Source organism: Tamandua tetradactyla, chromosome 10 (genome assembly GCF_023851605.1).
Source record: "Tamandua tetradactyla isolate mTamTet1 chromosome 10, mTamTet1.pri, whole genome shotgun sequence".
Taxonomy (NCBI): Eukaryota; Metazoa; Chordata; class Mammalia; order Pilosa; family Myrmecophagidae; genus Tamandua; species Tamandua tetradactyla.
In genome coordinates, this window is record NC_135336.1 from 19,888,400 (window position 1) to 19,902,322 (window position 13,923).

Below are 13,923 nucleotides of genomic sequence, written 5' to 3' on the forward strand. Positions count from 1 at the left end.
CTATGTTTTGGTCATTCCTTTAAAATTTTGTTGTCTTAAATTAATTTAACCAGCTTCCTATTGCAGAAATTTAGGTTGTTTCCAATTTCATTATTATAAGCAATGCCGAGATAAACTTCCTTACACATAAAACTTTACACATTTCCTTAATAATTTCCTTAGAATTAATTCCCAAAATGGAATTCCTAGGTCAAAGATATGCCTATTTTTTAAGGCTATTTTACAGACTGCCAAGTTTTTACCAAAAGACCCTGTAATAACATTCTTACTAGCATTGTATAAGTGTCCATACAGTGGACCTCAGATATTCTCAGCTTTTAAATCTTTGTCAATTTGATAGACAATTAGTAAAGTATTCAACTTTTTTCTAGTTTAAGTTTGCATGTCTTTATCTTTCAACACTACCTTTATATATTTATTCTCCTCTTGTATCTTTTCTTTTGTCAATTGCACATTTATGTTCTTTGTCCATGAGATGTACATTTTAGGGATTTGAAAAGATTCCTCATAAATTAAGGATGCAAAACACTTATTATTATGTATTGTACATATTCCCCTGGTTTATTCTCCAACTTTTAAAATTTAGTTATTTTTATCAAACTTACACATAGTTTAAAGATCAAGTAGTCTCTATAAGGCTATTGTAAAAACCCTGACCATCCCCCCACCGTCATTTTCTCCCCAGAGTCAACCATTTTCAACCTTTTTAACGGATTCTTTTAGTAATGACATCCATATCTCTAAATAACATGCTTATATTGCTACTTATTGATTTTTGTTGGTTTATTTTTTGCTTTAGGCAATAGGCATTGATTTCTCTGTATGGAAATTTTATATTATTCCCAACCTCTGCCAGGTTGGAAATAATACGTTCTATTTCTGTTATTTAGGATCTGTTTGAGAAACTTTAAAATGCATTTTAAAAATTAAATTATTTATTTGTTAAATACGTTTTTAACAAAGCTCAGTTATTCTGATCATTGCTCTCTGGACTTATACACTAATGTTATCCAAGATTTGTTGTATTAACCCCTTAATTTTGGAATTATCTTTGTTAACTTGTGAAGTCAGTATTTCTTTAGATTTATGCACATATTTGCCATTTTCTTTACTCATTATTTTTTTGTCTCTCATATCTTTTATATAGGACTGTTTTTCTTTTGCATGAAATAAACCCTTTATAATATTCTTTGGTGACGATGGTTGATAAACTTGGTTTTAACTAAAAATGCTTTTATTTTAAAAGATGGCCTCCAGATGTTTTTGAAAGACAATTTTGTTGAGTATACAATTCTATTGCCTTTTTTTCCTCAGCACATTGAAAATATTTATCTACTGTCTTCTGGCTTCAGTTATTGCTGTGGAGAAATCAGCTGTTGGACTATTATCTTCTGTAGATGATTTGTCATTTTTTCTTCCTGTTCCTTTTTTCTTTCTTTTTTGGTAAAATACCCTCTAGTTGATTTTAAGACCGTATCTTTGTCTTGGGTTTTCTGCAGTTTCACAATAATGTGGTGTAGATTTCTTTTCATTTAGTTTCCGTAGGTATTCACTGAGCTTCCTTAGTCTGAGAATTTGTACTTATCATCAGTTCTGGAAAAAATTTCAGCCATTATCTTTCTGAATATTGCCACTCCTCCATTTTCTCTCTTTTGCTAGAACTCCAGTTAGATGTGTGTTGGTCCTTCTCACTCTATTTTCCTTGTCTTTTAACCTCTTTTACATACTTTACATTTTCTTGTCTCTCACTGCTCTGTTCTGGGTATTCTCTTGTCTTCTATTAATTCTTAAATCTTCAGTCATGTCTAATCTACTGTTGAGTTTCTTAATTTCACTTATATTTTTTCATTTCTAGACTTTTCATTTGAGTTTCTTTCAGTACTCTTTCCCATTATTTACAGTTTCCTTTTCTCATTTTCAGTTTCCTCATTTCTTTTAATGTAGTCTTATGTTTATTTTATATTCTTTGATAATTCCAGTATTTGAAGTTCTTACCTGTCTAATTTTGCTCTCTCTTGTTTCTGCTCACTTTTGCTCATAGGTACCTTGTTTCCTTGTATATTTGTGATTCTTGGCTGTCTCTTTTATTAGCCTTAGAATTTTATCAGTAACTGATAAAATTTGGTTGACGGTATGGTATGTTCATCTAGAGAGGATGTGCATTTGTTTCTGCTAGGTGCCTGGAGGCACTGTGCACCAGGACCACTCCTCTCCCTGTCCCCCCACCCTGCCAGCCCCAGTTATTAACATGATGTTTCTCTCTATATATATATTTGAGATATATTTCACATACCATAAACTTTAAACTTCTAGAGTGCATAATTCAGTGTTTTTTAACATAGTCACTTGATTCAGGATCACTTTAATTACATACATAATCAGCTTTATGTTCAGATTACACTGGTTATGTGAATTTGTACTGCACACCCACACAAAGGCTAACAAATTCTTGGACAAAATTATTTTTTGCCTTGCACCTAAAGCCAAGATTGAAGGGCGAGGTTTTCTTGCCCTTCAGGTTTTCAGGGCGAATTTGTTTTTATTCATCTTACATCCAAGGACTCTTTTGGGTCCCAGCTTTATGCAGGAGTTTCTTTTAGACTCCTTCTTTGAGAGTTTTGGTTCCCGTCTTCTGCATCCTCATGGCCATCAGAACAGAAATTCAAGATCACAAAGCTTGAGCAGTTGCTCCCAGAATAGCTGCCTCCTTCAGAGTTAGCTCACCTCTCTGAATTCCTACTCCTAGTTCACTTTTGGCCTCTAAAGATTTCATTCTTTACTTACTTGACAGCTCAGCAGTCATTCACAAGTACTTTTGAAAGTATTTTATTTAGCATTTTTAATTGTTTTCAGTCGCAGGGTTGTTCAGGATACTACACGACGATTGCTTACCTTTTAATTTTGTTTACGGTGTGCATTTTTTCTCTCTTAACATCTTTAGTCATCATTTAGGAAGAGAGCATGGTTCATTGTTAGGTCTGCATGTGGACATTCTTTTTCTCTTAGAATTTGTAGTAGGATTCCCTGAGATGACTCTGGGGTCCAGGACTTGTATGCCTTGTTGTTTTTTGAAGAAGGGGACAATTGCCATTTCTAGGCCAGGTCCCACTTACCAATGGCTAAGACTCACATTTCTCCTAAGGCTTTAATAGAGCTAAATTCCATTGACTTCCCTTTGTTCATGGCTTTAGGGCACGGGGTAGGAGTCTTTTCTGCCTCCACACAATCACTTTTTTTCTGGCTTCCTTTGGAAGTAATTTCTCTCCTTGTGCCCAGTGAACCAAGAGGGAAGAGTAGTCCTCAAAATGTTTTCACCTTCTCAGGTTGAAGAGCCTTTGCAGCTCAAAAAGGAAGATCAAAGAGAGTATGACCTATGGGTCACTCCTGTCCAAGACCTCAGGGATTCAAGTTGAACTTATGGACTTAGTGATACCCGTAGAAACTTCCCTTCCCATCCCACATTTAGCTGAGGGTGGGATTTGCACATCTGGAGCTGGACCTCAGAGGTACAGGTACCTGGACAACTTCCCTCCCCCTCCAGGAAGCTTCTGTTAATGATCACCTATAATAAGGAGAATATGAGACGTCAACAACAGTAATTATCAAGGGGTCTGAGGAGGAAATGATTCACTTAGGAAAATTTTTAAAATCACTTATTGAAAGTTTTTCTAATCATCTGTTCCCCCCAGAACAGGTGAGCTACTGCCTCTGTTGGACCAGCGTGGGGAAAACATTGAGGATGACTGATCCAGAACTGCACTCCCCAGTTTGTTAGCCACCAGCCACATTTGATTATTGAGCTGTTCAACAATGTGTAGTCTGAATTGTAAAATACATACTGGATTTTGAAGATTTTATACCAAAAAAGAAAAAGAGAAAAAGAATGTGCAGTGTCACAATAATTTTTTTATTGATTACATTTTGAAATAATATTTTGGATATGCTTGATTAAATGAAATATTTATTGAAATTGATTTCAGCTGTTTGTGCTTATGTTTAAAAATGTAGCTACTAGAAAATTTAAAGTTACATATATGGCTTGCATTCGTATATATATATATATATCTTATGTATGATATGTCTAGATAGATACATTTATCTATCCAGACAACATTAGTCTAGAAGATAACTTGTTCCTTTTAAGAGAGTTTGTGATATTTGGAGTCGAACTGTAGGTTTTGCCTTCAGCTTCTACTTGTCAGATGGTTTGCCATTTTTGCCTTACTTATGTAGATAGAAATGACTTCATTCATTTCTGAGGAAATTTTTCAACAGTGTCCACAGCCCTGGTTCCTAGGCAGAAAGCGAGATATCATTCCCAAATGGGGAAAATAAAATTGAGTTGTTCAAAGAGCCCAGTAATCAGTGATAACTTCAATGGTCCTGCCCTCATCATTGCTCCCTAGAAACTCGTTAAACTCAGTGACCCCAAGTTAGGATGTGTATTTCATATTTATTTCTATTTTAGTTTAGATGTACAAGGAGAGGAAAGTGCTCTCAGAATGCTGTTTATTTTAGTATTATTGTTCAGAAGTCTGACACACCAAGCAGCAGCCTGACTTTGCCTTCTGAGCTATGGCTGGGCTGGGTTCAAACTTCTCCAAAGGGACGGGACAGCTTTTTCAGGTTGTACTTGGGCGTCCTACCCATCTTTCTGATTCTGAACCCTCTGCCTTGACAAATAACACTCCATACCACGGTACTAGTTTAATCCTTAGAATGTTTTTAACTAGCGCCCTCTTTGCCATCTTCTTGGAAGTCATGGGAGTAAAATTGTCGTTTAAATATTGTCGTTTAAATACGTATTGGACTAATATAAATAAATTCTTGATATATGTACTTATTGTAACAGTACATACTTATAAGAAACATTTTCTCAGCATCCCTAAACTGGTTGTAAGGGGACACAGGAGGATTTCCTCCAGCACTTAAAAAAATGTTCTTTTAATATTAGAGAAGTTGTAGGATTACAGAAAAATCATGCAAAAAATGCACTTCCCTATACCAACCTTTACACACACAGTTTTCTGTATTATTAATTCTTTCATTAGTTACAATTGATAAAAGCATATTATAATTGCCCCGTTGAAATAGTACATAGTTTAAGCTAGGATTCACTGTGTTGTACAGAACTGTTTTTCTCTTTTTTTAGCTTTTATTCTAGTAACATACATATAACTTAAAAATTCCCCTTTCAATACATTCAACTATATAATTCAGAATGGTGTTAATTACATTCACAATATTGTGCTACTGTCATCAGCATCCATTACCTAAAATTTCCACCATGGCAAACATAAATTATGTACCAATTAGGCTTTAACTCCAAATTCCCTGCCCTAAATTACCCTGATCCCTGGTAACCTCAATTCTTCTTTCTGACGCTAGGAATTTGCTTATTTTCTAAATATTTTATATCAGTAAAATCAAGCCATTTTTGTCTTTTTGTGTCTGGTTTATTTCATTAAACATAATGTTTTCAAGGTTCATCCATGCATTGAAATGTCATTCCTTTTTATGGCTGAATAATATTCCATTGAATGTATCATTTTGTTTATCCATTCATTGATTGATGGACACTTGGGCTGCTTTTGTCTTTTGGCAGTTCTGAATAATGGTGCTGTGGAAATATTTGAGTCTCTGCTTTCAATTCTTTGGGGTACATGGCTAGAGTAGAATTGCAAGGTCATATGGTAATTCTATACTTAACTTTCTGAGGAACCACCAAACTGTTATCCATAGTGGCTGCAACCACTTTACATTCCCATCACCAATGACTGCTCTTATTTCTCTACATCCTCTCCAACACTTCTTATTTTCTATTTTTTTAAATAGTAGCCATTAGTGGCATGAAATGGTATCTCACTGTGGTTTTGATTTACATTTCCCTAATGGCAGTGACATGAAGCATTTTTTCTTTTACTTTTGCCCATTTGTGTATCTTCTTTGGAAAAGTATCTTTTGCCCATTTGTAAATTGGGTTGTTTGTCTTTGTTTCTGAGTTGTAGCATTTCTTTATGTATTCTGGACATTAAACCCTTATCAGATATGTGGTATACAGATGTTCTCTTCCATTCTGAAAGTTTTCTTTTTATTTTCATGATGAAGCCTTTTGATACACAAAAAATTTTAATTTTGATGACCTCCCATTAATCTGTTTTTTCTTTTGTTTCTCATGCTTTTGGTGTAAAGCCTAAGAAATCATTGCCTTACATGAGGCCCTGAAGTTGCTCCTTTGTGTTTTCTTCCAGGAGTTTTATAATTTTGATTCTTATACTTAGGTCTTTGATCCATTTTGAGTGAACTTTCATGTATGGTGTGAATTATGAGTTTACCTTTATTCTTTTGCATGTGTCTATCCAGTTTTCTAAGCACCATTTGTTAAGAGAGACTATTCTTTCCATATTGAGGGGGAACAATCAGTTGACCATTTTTCCCTGAGTAAATAAGGCTGTGTCTGGGGAGATGCTGAGACACCCTCTAGGAACAGGAGGCCAGGCTTTCCCGAGGATTTGCCTGTGGTCCCCTGATTATGGCACTTCGCTTCTGGCCCTGGGAGTTGTCAGTTTGCAGAAACCCCACGTTTGGGTTCATAGTCCTCTCAACCGGTCCCAAACCAGCAGTGAAGCCTGAAGTGGACCGCCTGGAAAATGAAGCTGTTGCCCCAAAATTCACCAACTGAAATTCCTGGAATCTGGAGCTCTGAACTGTAGCCAGGAAAGGGCGGGTTTGGCAGACAGCATGGCCTTCCTGTGAGTTCTAGCACAGGTTACGAGTTATAAGGACGCAACATCATATTGATGCATTTGTTGAGCATTGAAGTGGCCAGGTTGTGGTTTCAGAATCCACTTGTGAATGAGGTATAAAATAGCATCTTTATAGGATCAGAAATATGGTGGCTTGTTAGAATATGGGAAGAGTGCTGGCAGAGATGCTTAGAGGCAGGGACAGACTTCGTAGTCTACCAGCCAACTCCTTGGGAGGGAACCTCAGACTTGATGAAGCCACTACAAAGACAGAAGGTTATATGATACTACAGGAACCTCATCAAATCTGTGAATAAAATAGACACAGTAATTGTTTTGAACTTGTATAAAACTTTCAGCCATTACATTCATCAAAAGAGAGCATCTGGAAGAACCATCAGCGTGGACATTTTTTTATGACTATATGGTAACAGTAGAATGTTGTTTATAGTAAAAAATCCCCGTTTGTGTTATTGTTATTTTAATCAAGGGCTCCTCTCTTGGACCTGAGAAATATATTTCAGTAAAGTAGTCACCAATTACAGTTAACTTTTGAAAGGCACATTGACAGCTGTTTACAAATTTAAAATAAAGGCCTATTATGAAAAAAAAAAACAATTGGCCATGGATGTAAGAGTTTATTTTCTGAGCTGTTCTTGAGTTGGTGTAGGTAGTTTGTGTGTTTCTAGGAATTTGTCCATTTCATCTAGATCATCTAACTTTTTGGCAGACATTTGTTCATTATATCCTGTTAGAATCTTTTTTAAAATTTCTGTGGGGTTGTGGTAATGTCCCCTCTTTCATGTCTGATTTTAGTTACTTGCATTCTCTGTCTTTTTCTTTGTCAGTCTAGCTAAAGATTTTTCAATTTCATTGATGTTTTCAAAGAACAAACTTTTGGTTTTGTCAATTCTATTGTTTTTTTGTCCCTCTGTTACATTTATCTCTACATTAATCTTTGTTGTTTCTTTCCTTCTGTTCACTTTGGGTTTAGCTTACTCTTGTTTTTCTAGATCCTCTAACTGTGAGGTTTGGTCTCTGATTTGAAACCTTTCCTCTTAAATGTAAGCATATAGAGCTATAAATTCCCCTTTAGCTATGCATTTGCTGCATTCTGTAAGTTTTGGTATGTTGTGTGTTTTTGTTTTAATTTACCTCAAGATATTTCCTGATTTCTTTGACCCACTGGCTGTTTAAGAGTACATTATTTAATATCCACATATTTGTGAATTTTCCAGCTACCCTTTTTTGTTGATTATAGCTTCACTCCCTTGTGGTCAGAGAAGATATGCTATATCACAGTGTTTGGATTTGCTGAGACTTGTTTTGTGACCTAGCATCTAGTCTGTCCTGGAGAATGATCCATATGCACTCATAGAAGAATGTGTATTCTGCTGCTGTTGGATGACGTGGTCTATATATGTGTCTGTTAGCTGTAGTTGGTTTATAATATCCAAGTCTCTATTTTCTTGTTGATCTTCTGTATAGATGCTCTATCCATTACTGAAAGCAGCATATTAAAGGCTCCTGCCATTAATATAGAACCACCTGTTTATCCCTTCAAATCTGTCAATATTTGCTTCATATATTTTGAGGTTCTGTTGTTTGGCACATGCATGGTTATAATTGTTATATCATATTGTTGAAGTTATCCTTTTACTAGTATATAATGTACTTCTTTGTCCCTCATAAAAGTTTTTGGTTTAAAGTCTGCTTTATCTAATATTAGTATAGTTACCCCAGCTCTCTTTTGGTTACCATTTGAATGGTATACTTTTTTCAACTCTTTCACTCAACCCACTTGTGTCCTTGAATTTAAGGTGATTCTCTTGCAGACAGCTTATGGTTAGGTTATGCTTTTATATCCATTCTTCCACTTTCTACCTTTTGACTGGAGAGTTTAATCCATTTACATTTAAGGCATCTACTGATAATATAGGACTTTCTTCTCCCTTTTTGCTATTTGGTTTTTGTTAGTCTTATACCTTTTTTGCGCCTCAATTCCTCCATTAATGCCTAGTTTTATATTTAGCTGATTTTTAATGTTGTAACATTTTGAGTCCTTTCTCATTTTTTCTGAGTATCTTTTTCATATATTTTTCTTTGCTGTTTCTGTGAAGCTTAAATAAATCTGTAACAATCATGTTTCATGTGCTAACAACTTAACTTCAGTAGATATACCTTGTTGCTATTTCTGTCTGTTCCCCCACCTTTTTGTCATACTTGTTAGAAATTATATCTTTATACATTGTATGTCCAATGCCATAGTTATCATTACTTTTTATGCATTTGAGTTTTAGATATGTATGTAAAGTTGCATACCAAAAATATTATATAATCTTGCTGGCATTTATAATCCAGATTGTTACTGTTACCAGAGGTCTTTATTTCTTTATGCCTCTTCAGTCCACTGTCCTTTCAGTCTATAAGATTCCCTTGAGCTTTGTTTGTATGACAGGTCTAGTGGTAACAAAGTCCCTGTGCTTTGTTTTATCGGGGAATGCTGTAATCTCTCCATCACTTTTAAAACACAGTCTCTCTGGATATAAAATTCTTGGTTGGCAATTGTTTTCTATCAGTATTGAAATATTCTGTCTTATTGGGCCTCCCTTGTACATAACATATCGCTTTTCTCTTCAGAACCCTCTCTGTCCTTGGCATTTGATGGGTTGACTACTCTATGTCTAGAAGTGATTTGCTTCAGTTTTATCCTTCAGATTTATCCCAATTTTATTGGGCTTTCTGAATGTGCATATTCATGTCTTTTGTTGCATTTTAAAGTTTTCTGTCATTATTTCTTTGTATTACTTCTGCCCCTTTCTCTCTTTCTTCTCCTTTTGGGATTCTTAGAATGCATTGTATTGGTGTGCTTGACAGTTGTACACCACAGGTCTCAGGTTCTGTTTGCTTTTGTAAAAAAATTATTTTTCTCTTTCAACCCTCAGGCTGAATCATTTCAGTTGTCTTGTCTTTGATTCTTTCTTCTGCCATATCTAATCTAATTCTCTTGAATCCCGCTAGAGAACTTTTCATTTCAGTTATTGTGGCCTTCAACCTCTAGCATTTCTGTTTGATTCCTTTTTAAATTATTGATCTCTTTATTGCAGTTCCCATATTCTTTAGTCATTGTTTTCCTGATATCCTTTACTTCTTTTTCTGTGTTTTTCTTTATCTCCTTGAGCATATTGAAGATCATTTTTAAAAAAATCTTTGCCTTGTTTTGTTAATGTCGGTGTGGTTTTTTTTTTTAATTGATGGACTGGGTTTTTATCTTTTTTCTTGGAATGGGCCATCGTTTTCTGTATCTTTGTTTTATAATCTTTTATTGCACACTGTACATTTTAGTATTTTAATGTGTTAACTCTGGGATTTAGTCCCTGAATTTGTCTATTCCTTAAATTTTTGCCCAGCTGGTGATAGTACAGAGATTTTCCTTGAGTGCCAGGAGCTAACATAAACAAACCAGCCAACCAACACAAACATCTTTCACACTCGTTGCAGATTTGCCCTGCTTTGGCTGGTGCTCTCCCTCAGAGTTGAGCCTTCCTATTTAAGAAGATGAGCCTGAAGTGAATGTGAAGTACAGGGTCCTCTCCATCTTTTCTGAACCTGCATTTTGTCCTGGGTTTTTGCTTTCTGGTGGCTTTAGGAATTCCCTTTTAAATTCAGATACCTCTGTATGTCCTATGAAATAACCTTTCTCTCGCTTCCTCCTGGTGCTCTATTGTATTACTTTAGATAGATAATCCTTTACCCCAGGCCTCACTGACTTAATTGTTTCTTATATTGCTTTCTCTGTGAGATAGCTGCTTCTGCCAGCAGGGCAAGTTCTAGGAGGGCAAGCCAGAGAGGAGTTTCCTGGTTCTGGTTCTCAGGCTGCTACCTGATAGATTTTCACTGACATACAGTCACCCCAGCGTGTGGCTCTACTCCCTCCAGGATGGGACAGAAACGCTCAATAGGATCACACTGTGCTGAGGAGGGTTGTGGAAGGGGTTACCAAAGGTACCTGGAAATTCTTCTACTGTTTTTTAATTAGTTATTAATTAATCTATCTATCTATCTATTTATTTTGGGGGGGACGTGCAGGGTCTGGGAAGCAAACCTGGTAAGAATTCTACCACTGAGATATCCTTACTCCACCCTTTCCTGCTGTTTTTAATGCTCCATTTCCCTTTAAATGTATACTATAAGAATAAAGATTTTGTTAATCATTGTAAGTTGCATTCACTTGCCTTCAAACCACACCACAGTCCATCTACGAGCAATGGAAACCAATGGTAGTTCATGCTTGCACGGTCCATGAGTTGGGGCGAAACTCCCTTCAATTTACGGGATGAGCCTGCTCAGCTCCGGCAAGCAGGGACTAGGGGATTATACCTCATTTCTGATAATTTAATGCTGCATTTTCTTGATTCATCACTTGCCCAGGTACTGCAATCCTTTAATTGTTTTCTGGGACTTTGAGGAAGATGGCTCTGCCAGTTTTTGCTAGTTATTCAAAGATTCCATGGGGAATAGCACCCTTGAGTGTCTTATGCTGCCATAGTGGTTGTCTGACAGCCTCCTTTATAGTGTTTTAGCGTGATTTGGATAAGGTACATGACCTTCCTGCATCTCCTTTGCCTCCATATGTAAAATGGGGATAATAAGAGAATTTCTGACTTTGTGCTAGGAACAGGTGCATTAATGCAGGAAAAGTGCATAGTACAGTGTTTGCATACATACAGTACACATTCAATACGTTTGCTATTTTCAGTAATGTTTTTTACAAAAGTGGATGATATTCTAAATTCTATTTTGAAGTCTCTGTTTTATTTTTCTTTTTTATTCGTTCTTGAAGCTTCTATTTTAATTCAGTAATGTCTCTAGAACAACTCCCTTTATCCTTCTGTAACATCGTTTTTAATGACCACATACTACCTTTTCATGTGGCTATACTGTAACTGATGTAAATGATCTCCTGCCATAGGGAGATCAATTTTGGGGGGCTATTTCTTCTTCTTCTTTTTTTTTTTCTTATTGTAAAAATGCTGCATTGAAAATCCATGCAGTTATTCTTGAGTATTTTCTCAGGATAAAGTCAATGAAAATGAAATGATTGCATCAAAAGTATTTACATTACCAAGGCTTTAGTAATATTTCCACATCCTTCACGTGTTCTACCAGAATTGCCTGTCCCACCTCCTGCCTACCGCGTAAGTGTCAGGATTGCGTCCTGCCAGCTTCCACCCTCCTACAACCCTAGAAAGGCCGTTCATAACCTTGGCTCTCATGAAGTGCTTCTTCCCTTCGCTCGGACTTGAATTTCCTCCCCCATGCTCCTTTCTGGGCCTGCCCACATGCTACAAGATCCAGGTGCTTTTTCCCGAGCCCCATGTTTATCTCGTTCCATCGTTTGTATCATTTATTTCACTCATCTTGAAATTTAATCTTATACTGTATTGTGGCTTCATCATTTCTTCCACTGGACTGTAAGAATAATTAATGAGGGAATAAAAGAAAGGTGAAATTATTCTACTTGAATCCACTTCTTTCCTGGTGTATCTGCTCATGGTATCTTCTTTGAAGATTTCTTTTTAGAAGCCAGCAAGCTCTCACTGATCCCTTTTCTTATTGTTTTAGCTGCCGTGAGGAACCATTGGCCAGAAAATAGCACTGAACCCCACATAGAAAACATCACCTTTTATCAAGATCAAGTGAGCCTTTCAGCACTGGCTGCCAAAGAAGGTGTTATGATTCAGACCCCCAGAAAAAGCCATGCTTCTTCCGATGCTCCAGAAGACTTGTCTCCACTAACTGGAACAGCAGATGTTAGAGGAAGAAATGACTCTCTAAGTGGAACAAATTTCACCATTTCCCCTATCAGGCACTCACCTGAGATAGCCACAGAGCTGACTTCCCAGAGCAACACCTCAGGTGAGATTTTGCAATGACGCTCATTTTATCATGAATGTCTAGTCATGGAAAACAAAATCTCCCAATTCCTCCACTCCATCCTGAACCACTGTGCCCATCCAAGGGTCCTGAGCTGGGGTAGATCAGACCTGTGGCTTAGGCTCCATTAGTGAAAGGCTGTGGATGATTGAATTGTAAATACGGACCAGGTAAGGACCAGGTAAGGGAGCTGATTAGCTGAGAGGCCTGCCTAATCCCATGGAATCTCTGATCCATGACCAGTGTGAATCAGATCTCATCCAGGGATCCTGCCGCAGTCTATGACCTCAGAAGTACCGGTTCTGGTGGATGGGAGGCTCAGAAAGACAGCCAGGCTTAGGTTTTGTTTGTTGTTGATGTGGCCCATGTTGTTATTCTTGCTAATATCTGCCAGCTGGGTGGTTTGCCATTTTTAGCAGGGTATCAAGAAGATGTTGGGGCTTAATGAGCAAAATCTGATTGAGAAAGGAAGAACAAAGAAAGTTAGCATCAGTTAGGTACCTACCATATACCAACAGATCTGTTCTTTCAGCCAACTGTGAGATCAGATTATTCTCATTTTCGGAACATGAAGACTGAAGCTCAGAGAAGTTAATTAACCCACCTGTGCAGGTCAATGCGCTAACAGGTTTCAGAGCTGGAATTTGAGCCTAGGTCTGTGTGTCTGAGTGAGGTGAAGGGGGTGTCTGACGAGTTGGAAACTCTGCGTGAATACACAGAGGAGAGAGAGAAGTATGGCCTTTGTGTGGGGCGGCAAGGCCAGCAGTCTCCCTTAGGGGAGGGTGAGGGGCACCCCCTGAGGAGAGGAGCAGGTGTGTGGATGAGGTCAGGGACAATCGTGGAGGACATTGAAGATCTGGCAGTGGAGATGTAACATGGTGGGCTGATTCATGAACAAGGGAGTGATGTGATTCAAGTAATTTAGGCTGGGATTCTCCAGGCAGGCATGTATAGGCTGTCTGGGGAAGGGAATTTGGAGTGAGTGGGACCACCCAGGCATGGGGTGCTGGGATACGGCCTTGTGGCAGCAGCAATGGAGAGGAAGGGGTTGGTGAAGAGATTTCACAAAGGAAAATTGATGGAATTTAGTAAGGGCCTGCATGATTCATGCCCTCGTGACAGGAGGTCTAGGTGGGGGTGGGAAGGCTCTCATTCTGTAAAGAATACGTAGGAAAGTATTTTGTGTTCCATCCTCAAATGATGGAAACAGAGCTTAGAAACTCTGCACAGGATGCTATCT

The 13,923-nt window shown here is 37.4% G+C and overlaps 1 protein-coding gene and 1 pseudogene across 1 annotated transcript in view; both read left to right on the forward strand.

The window, feature by feature from the left end:
- HEG1 (heart development protein with EGF like domains 1) overlaps positions 1-13,923 on the forward strand; it is a 90,942-nt gene that overhangs the window by 19,789 nt on the left and 57,230 nt on the right. The window contains exon 2 of the mRNA XM_077118090.1: positions 12,372-12,665. Coding sequence (XP_076974205.1) covers positions 12,372-12,665 — 294 coding nt within the window. The remainder of the gene's footprint in view (positions 1-12,371; positions 12,666-13,923) is intronic.
- Positions 3,781-9,877, forward strand: LOC143648296 (large ribosomal subunit protein uL18m pseudogene; annotated as a pseudogene).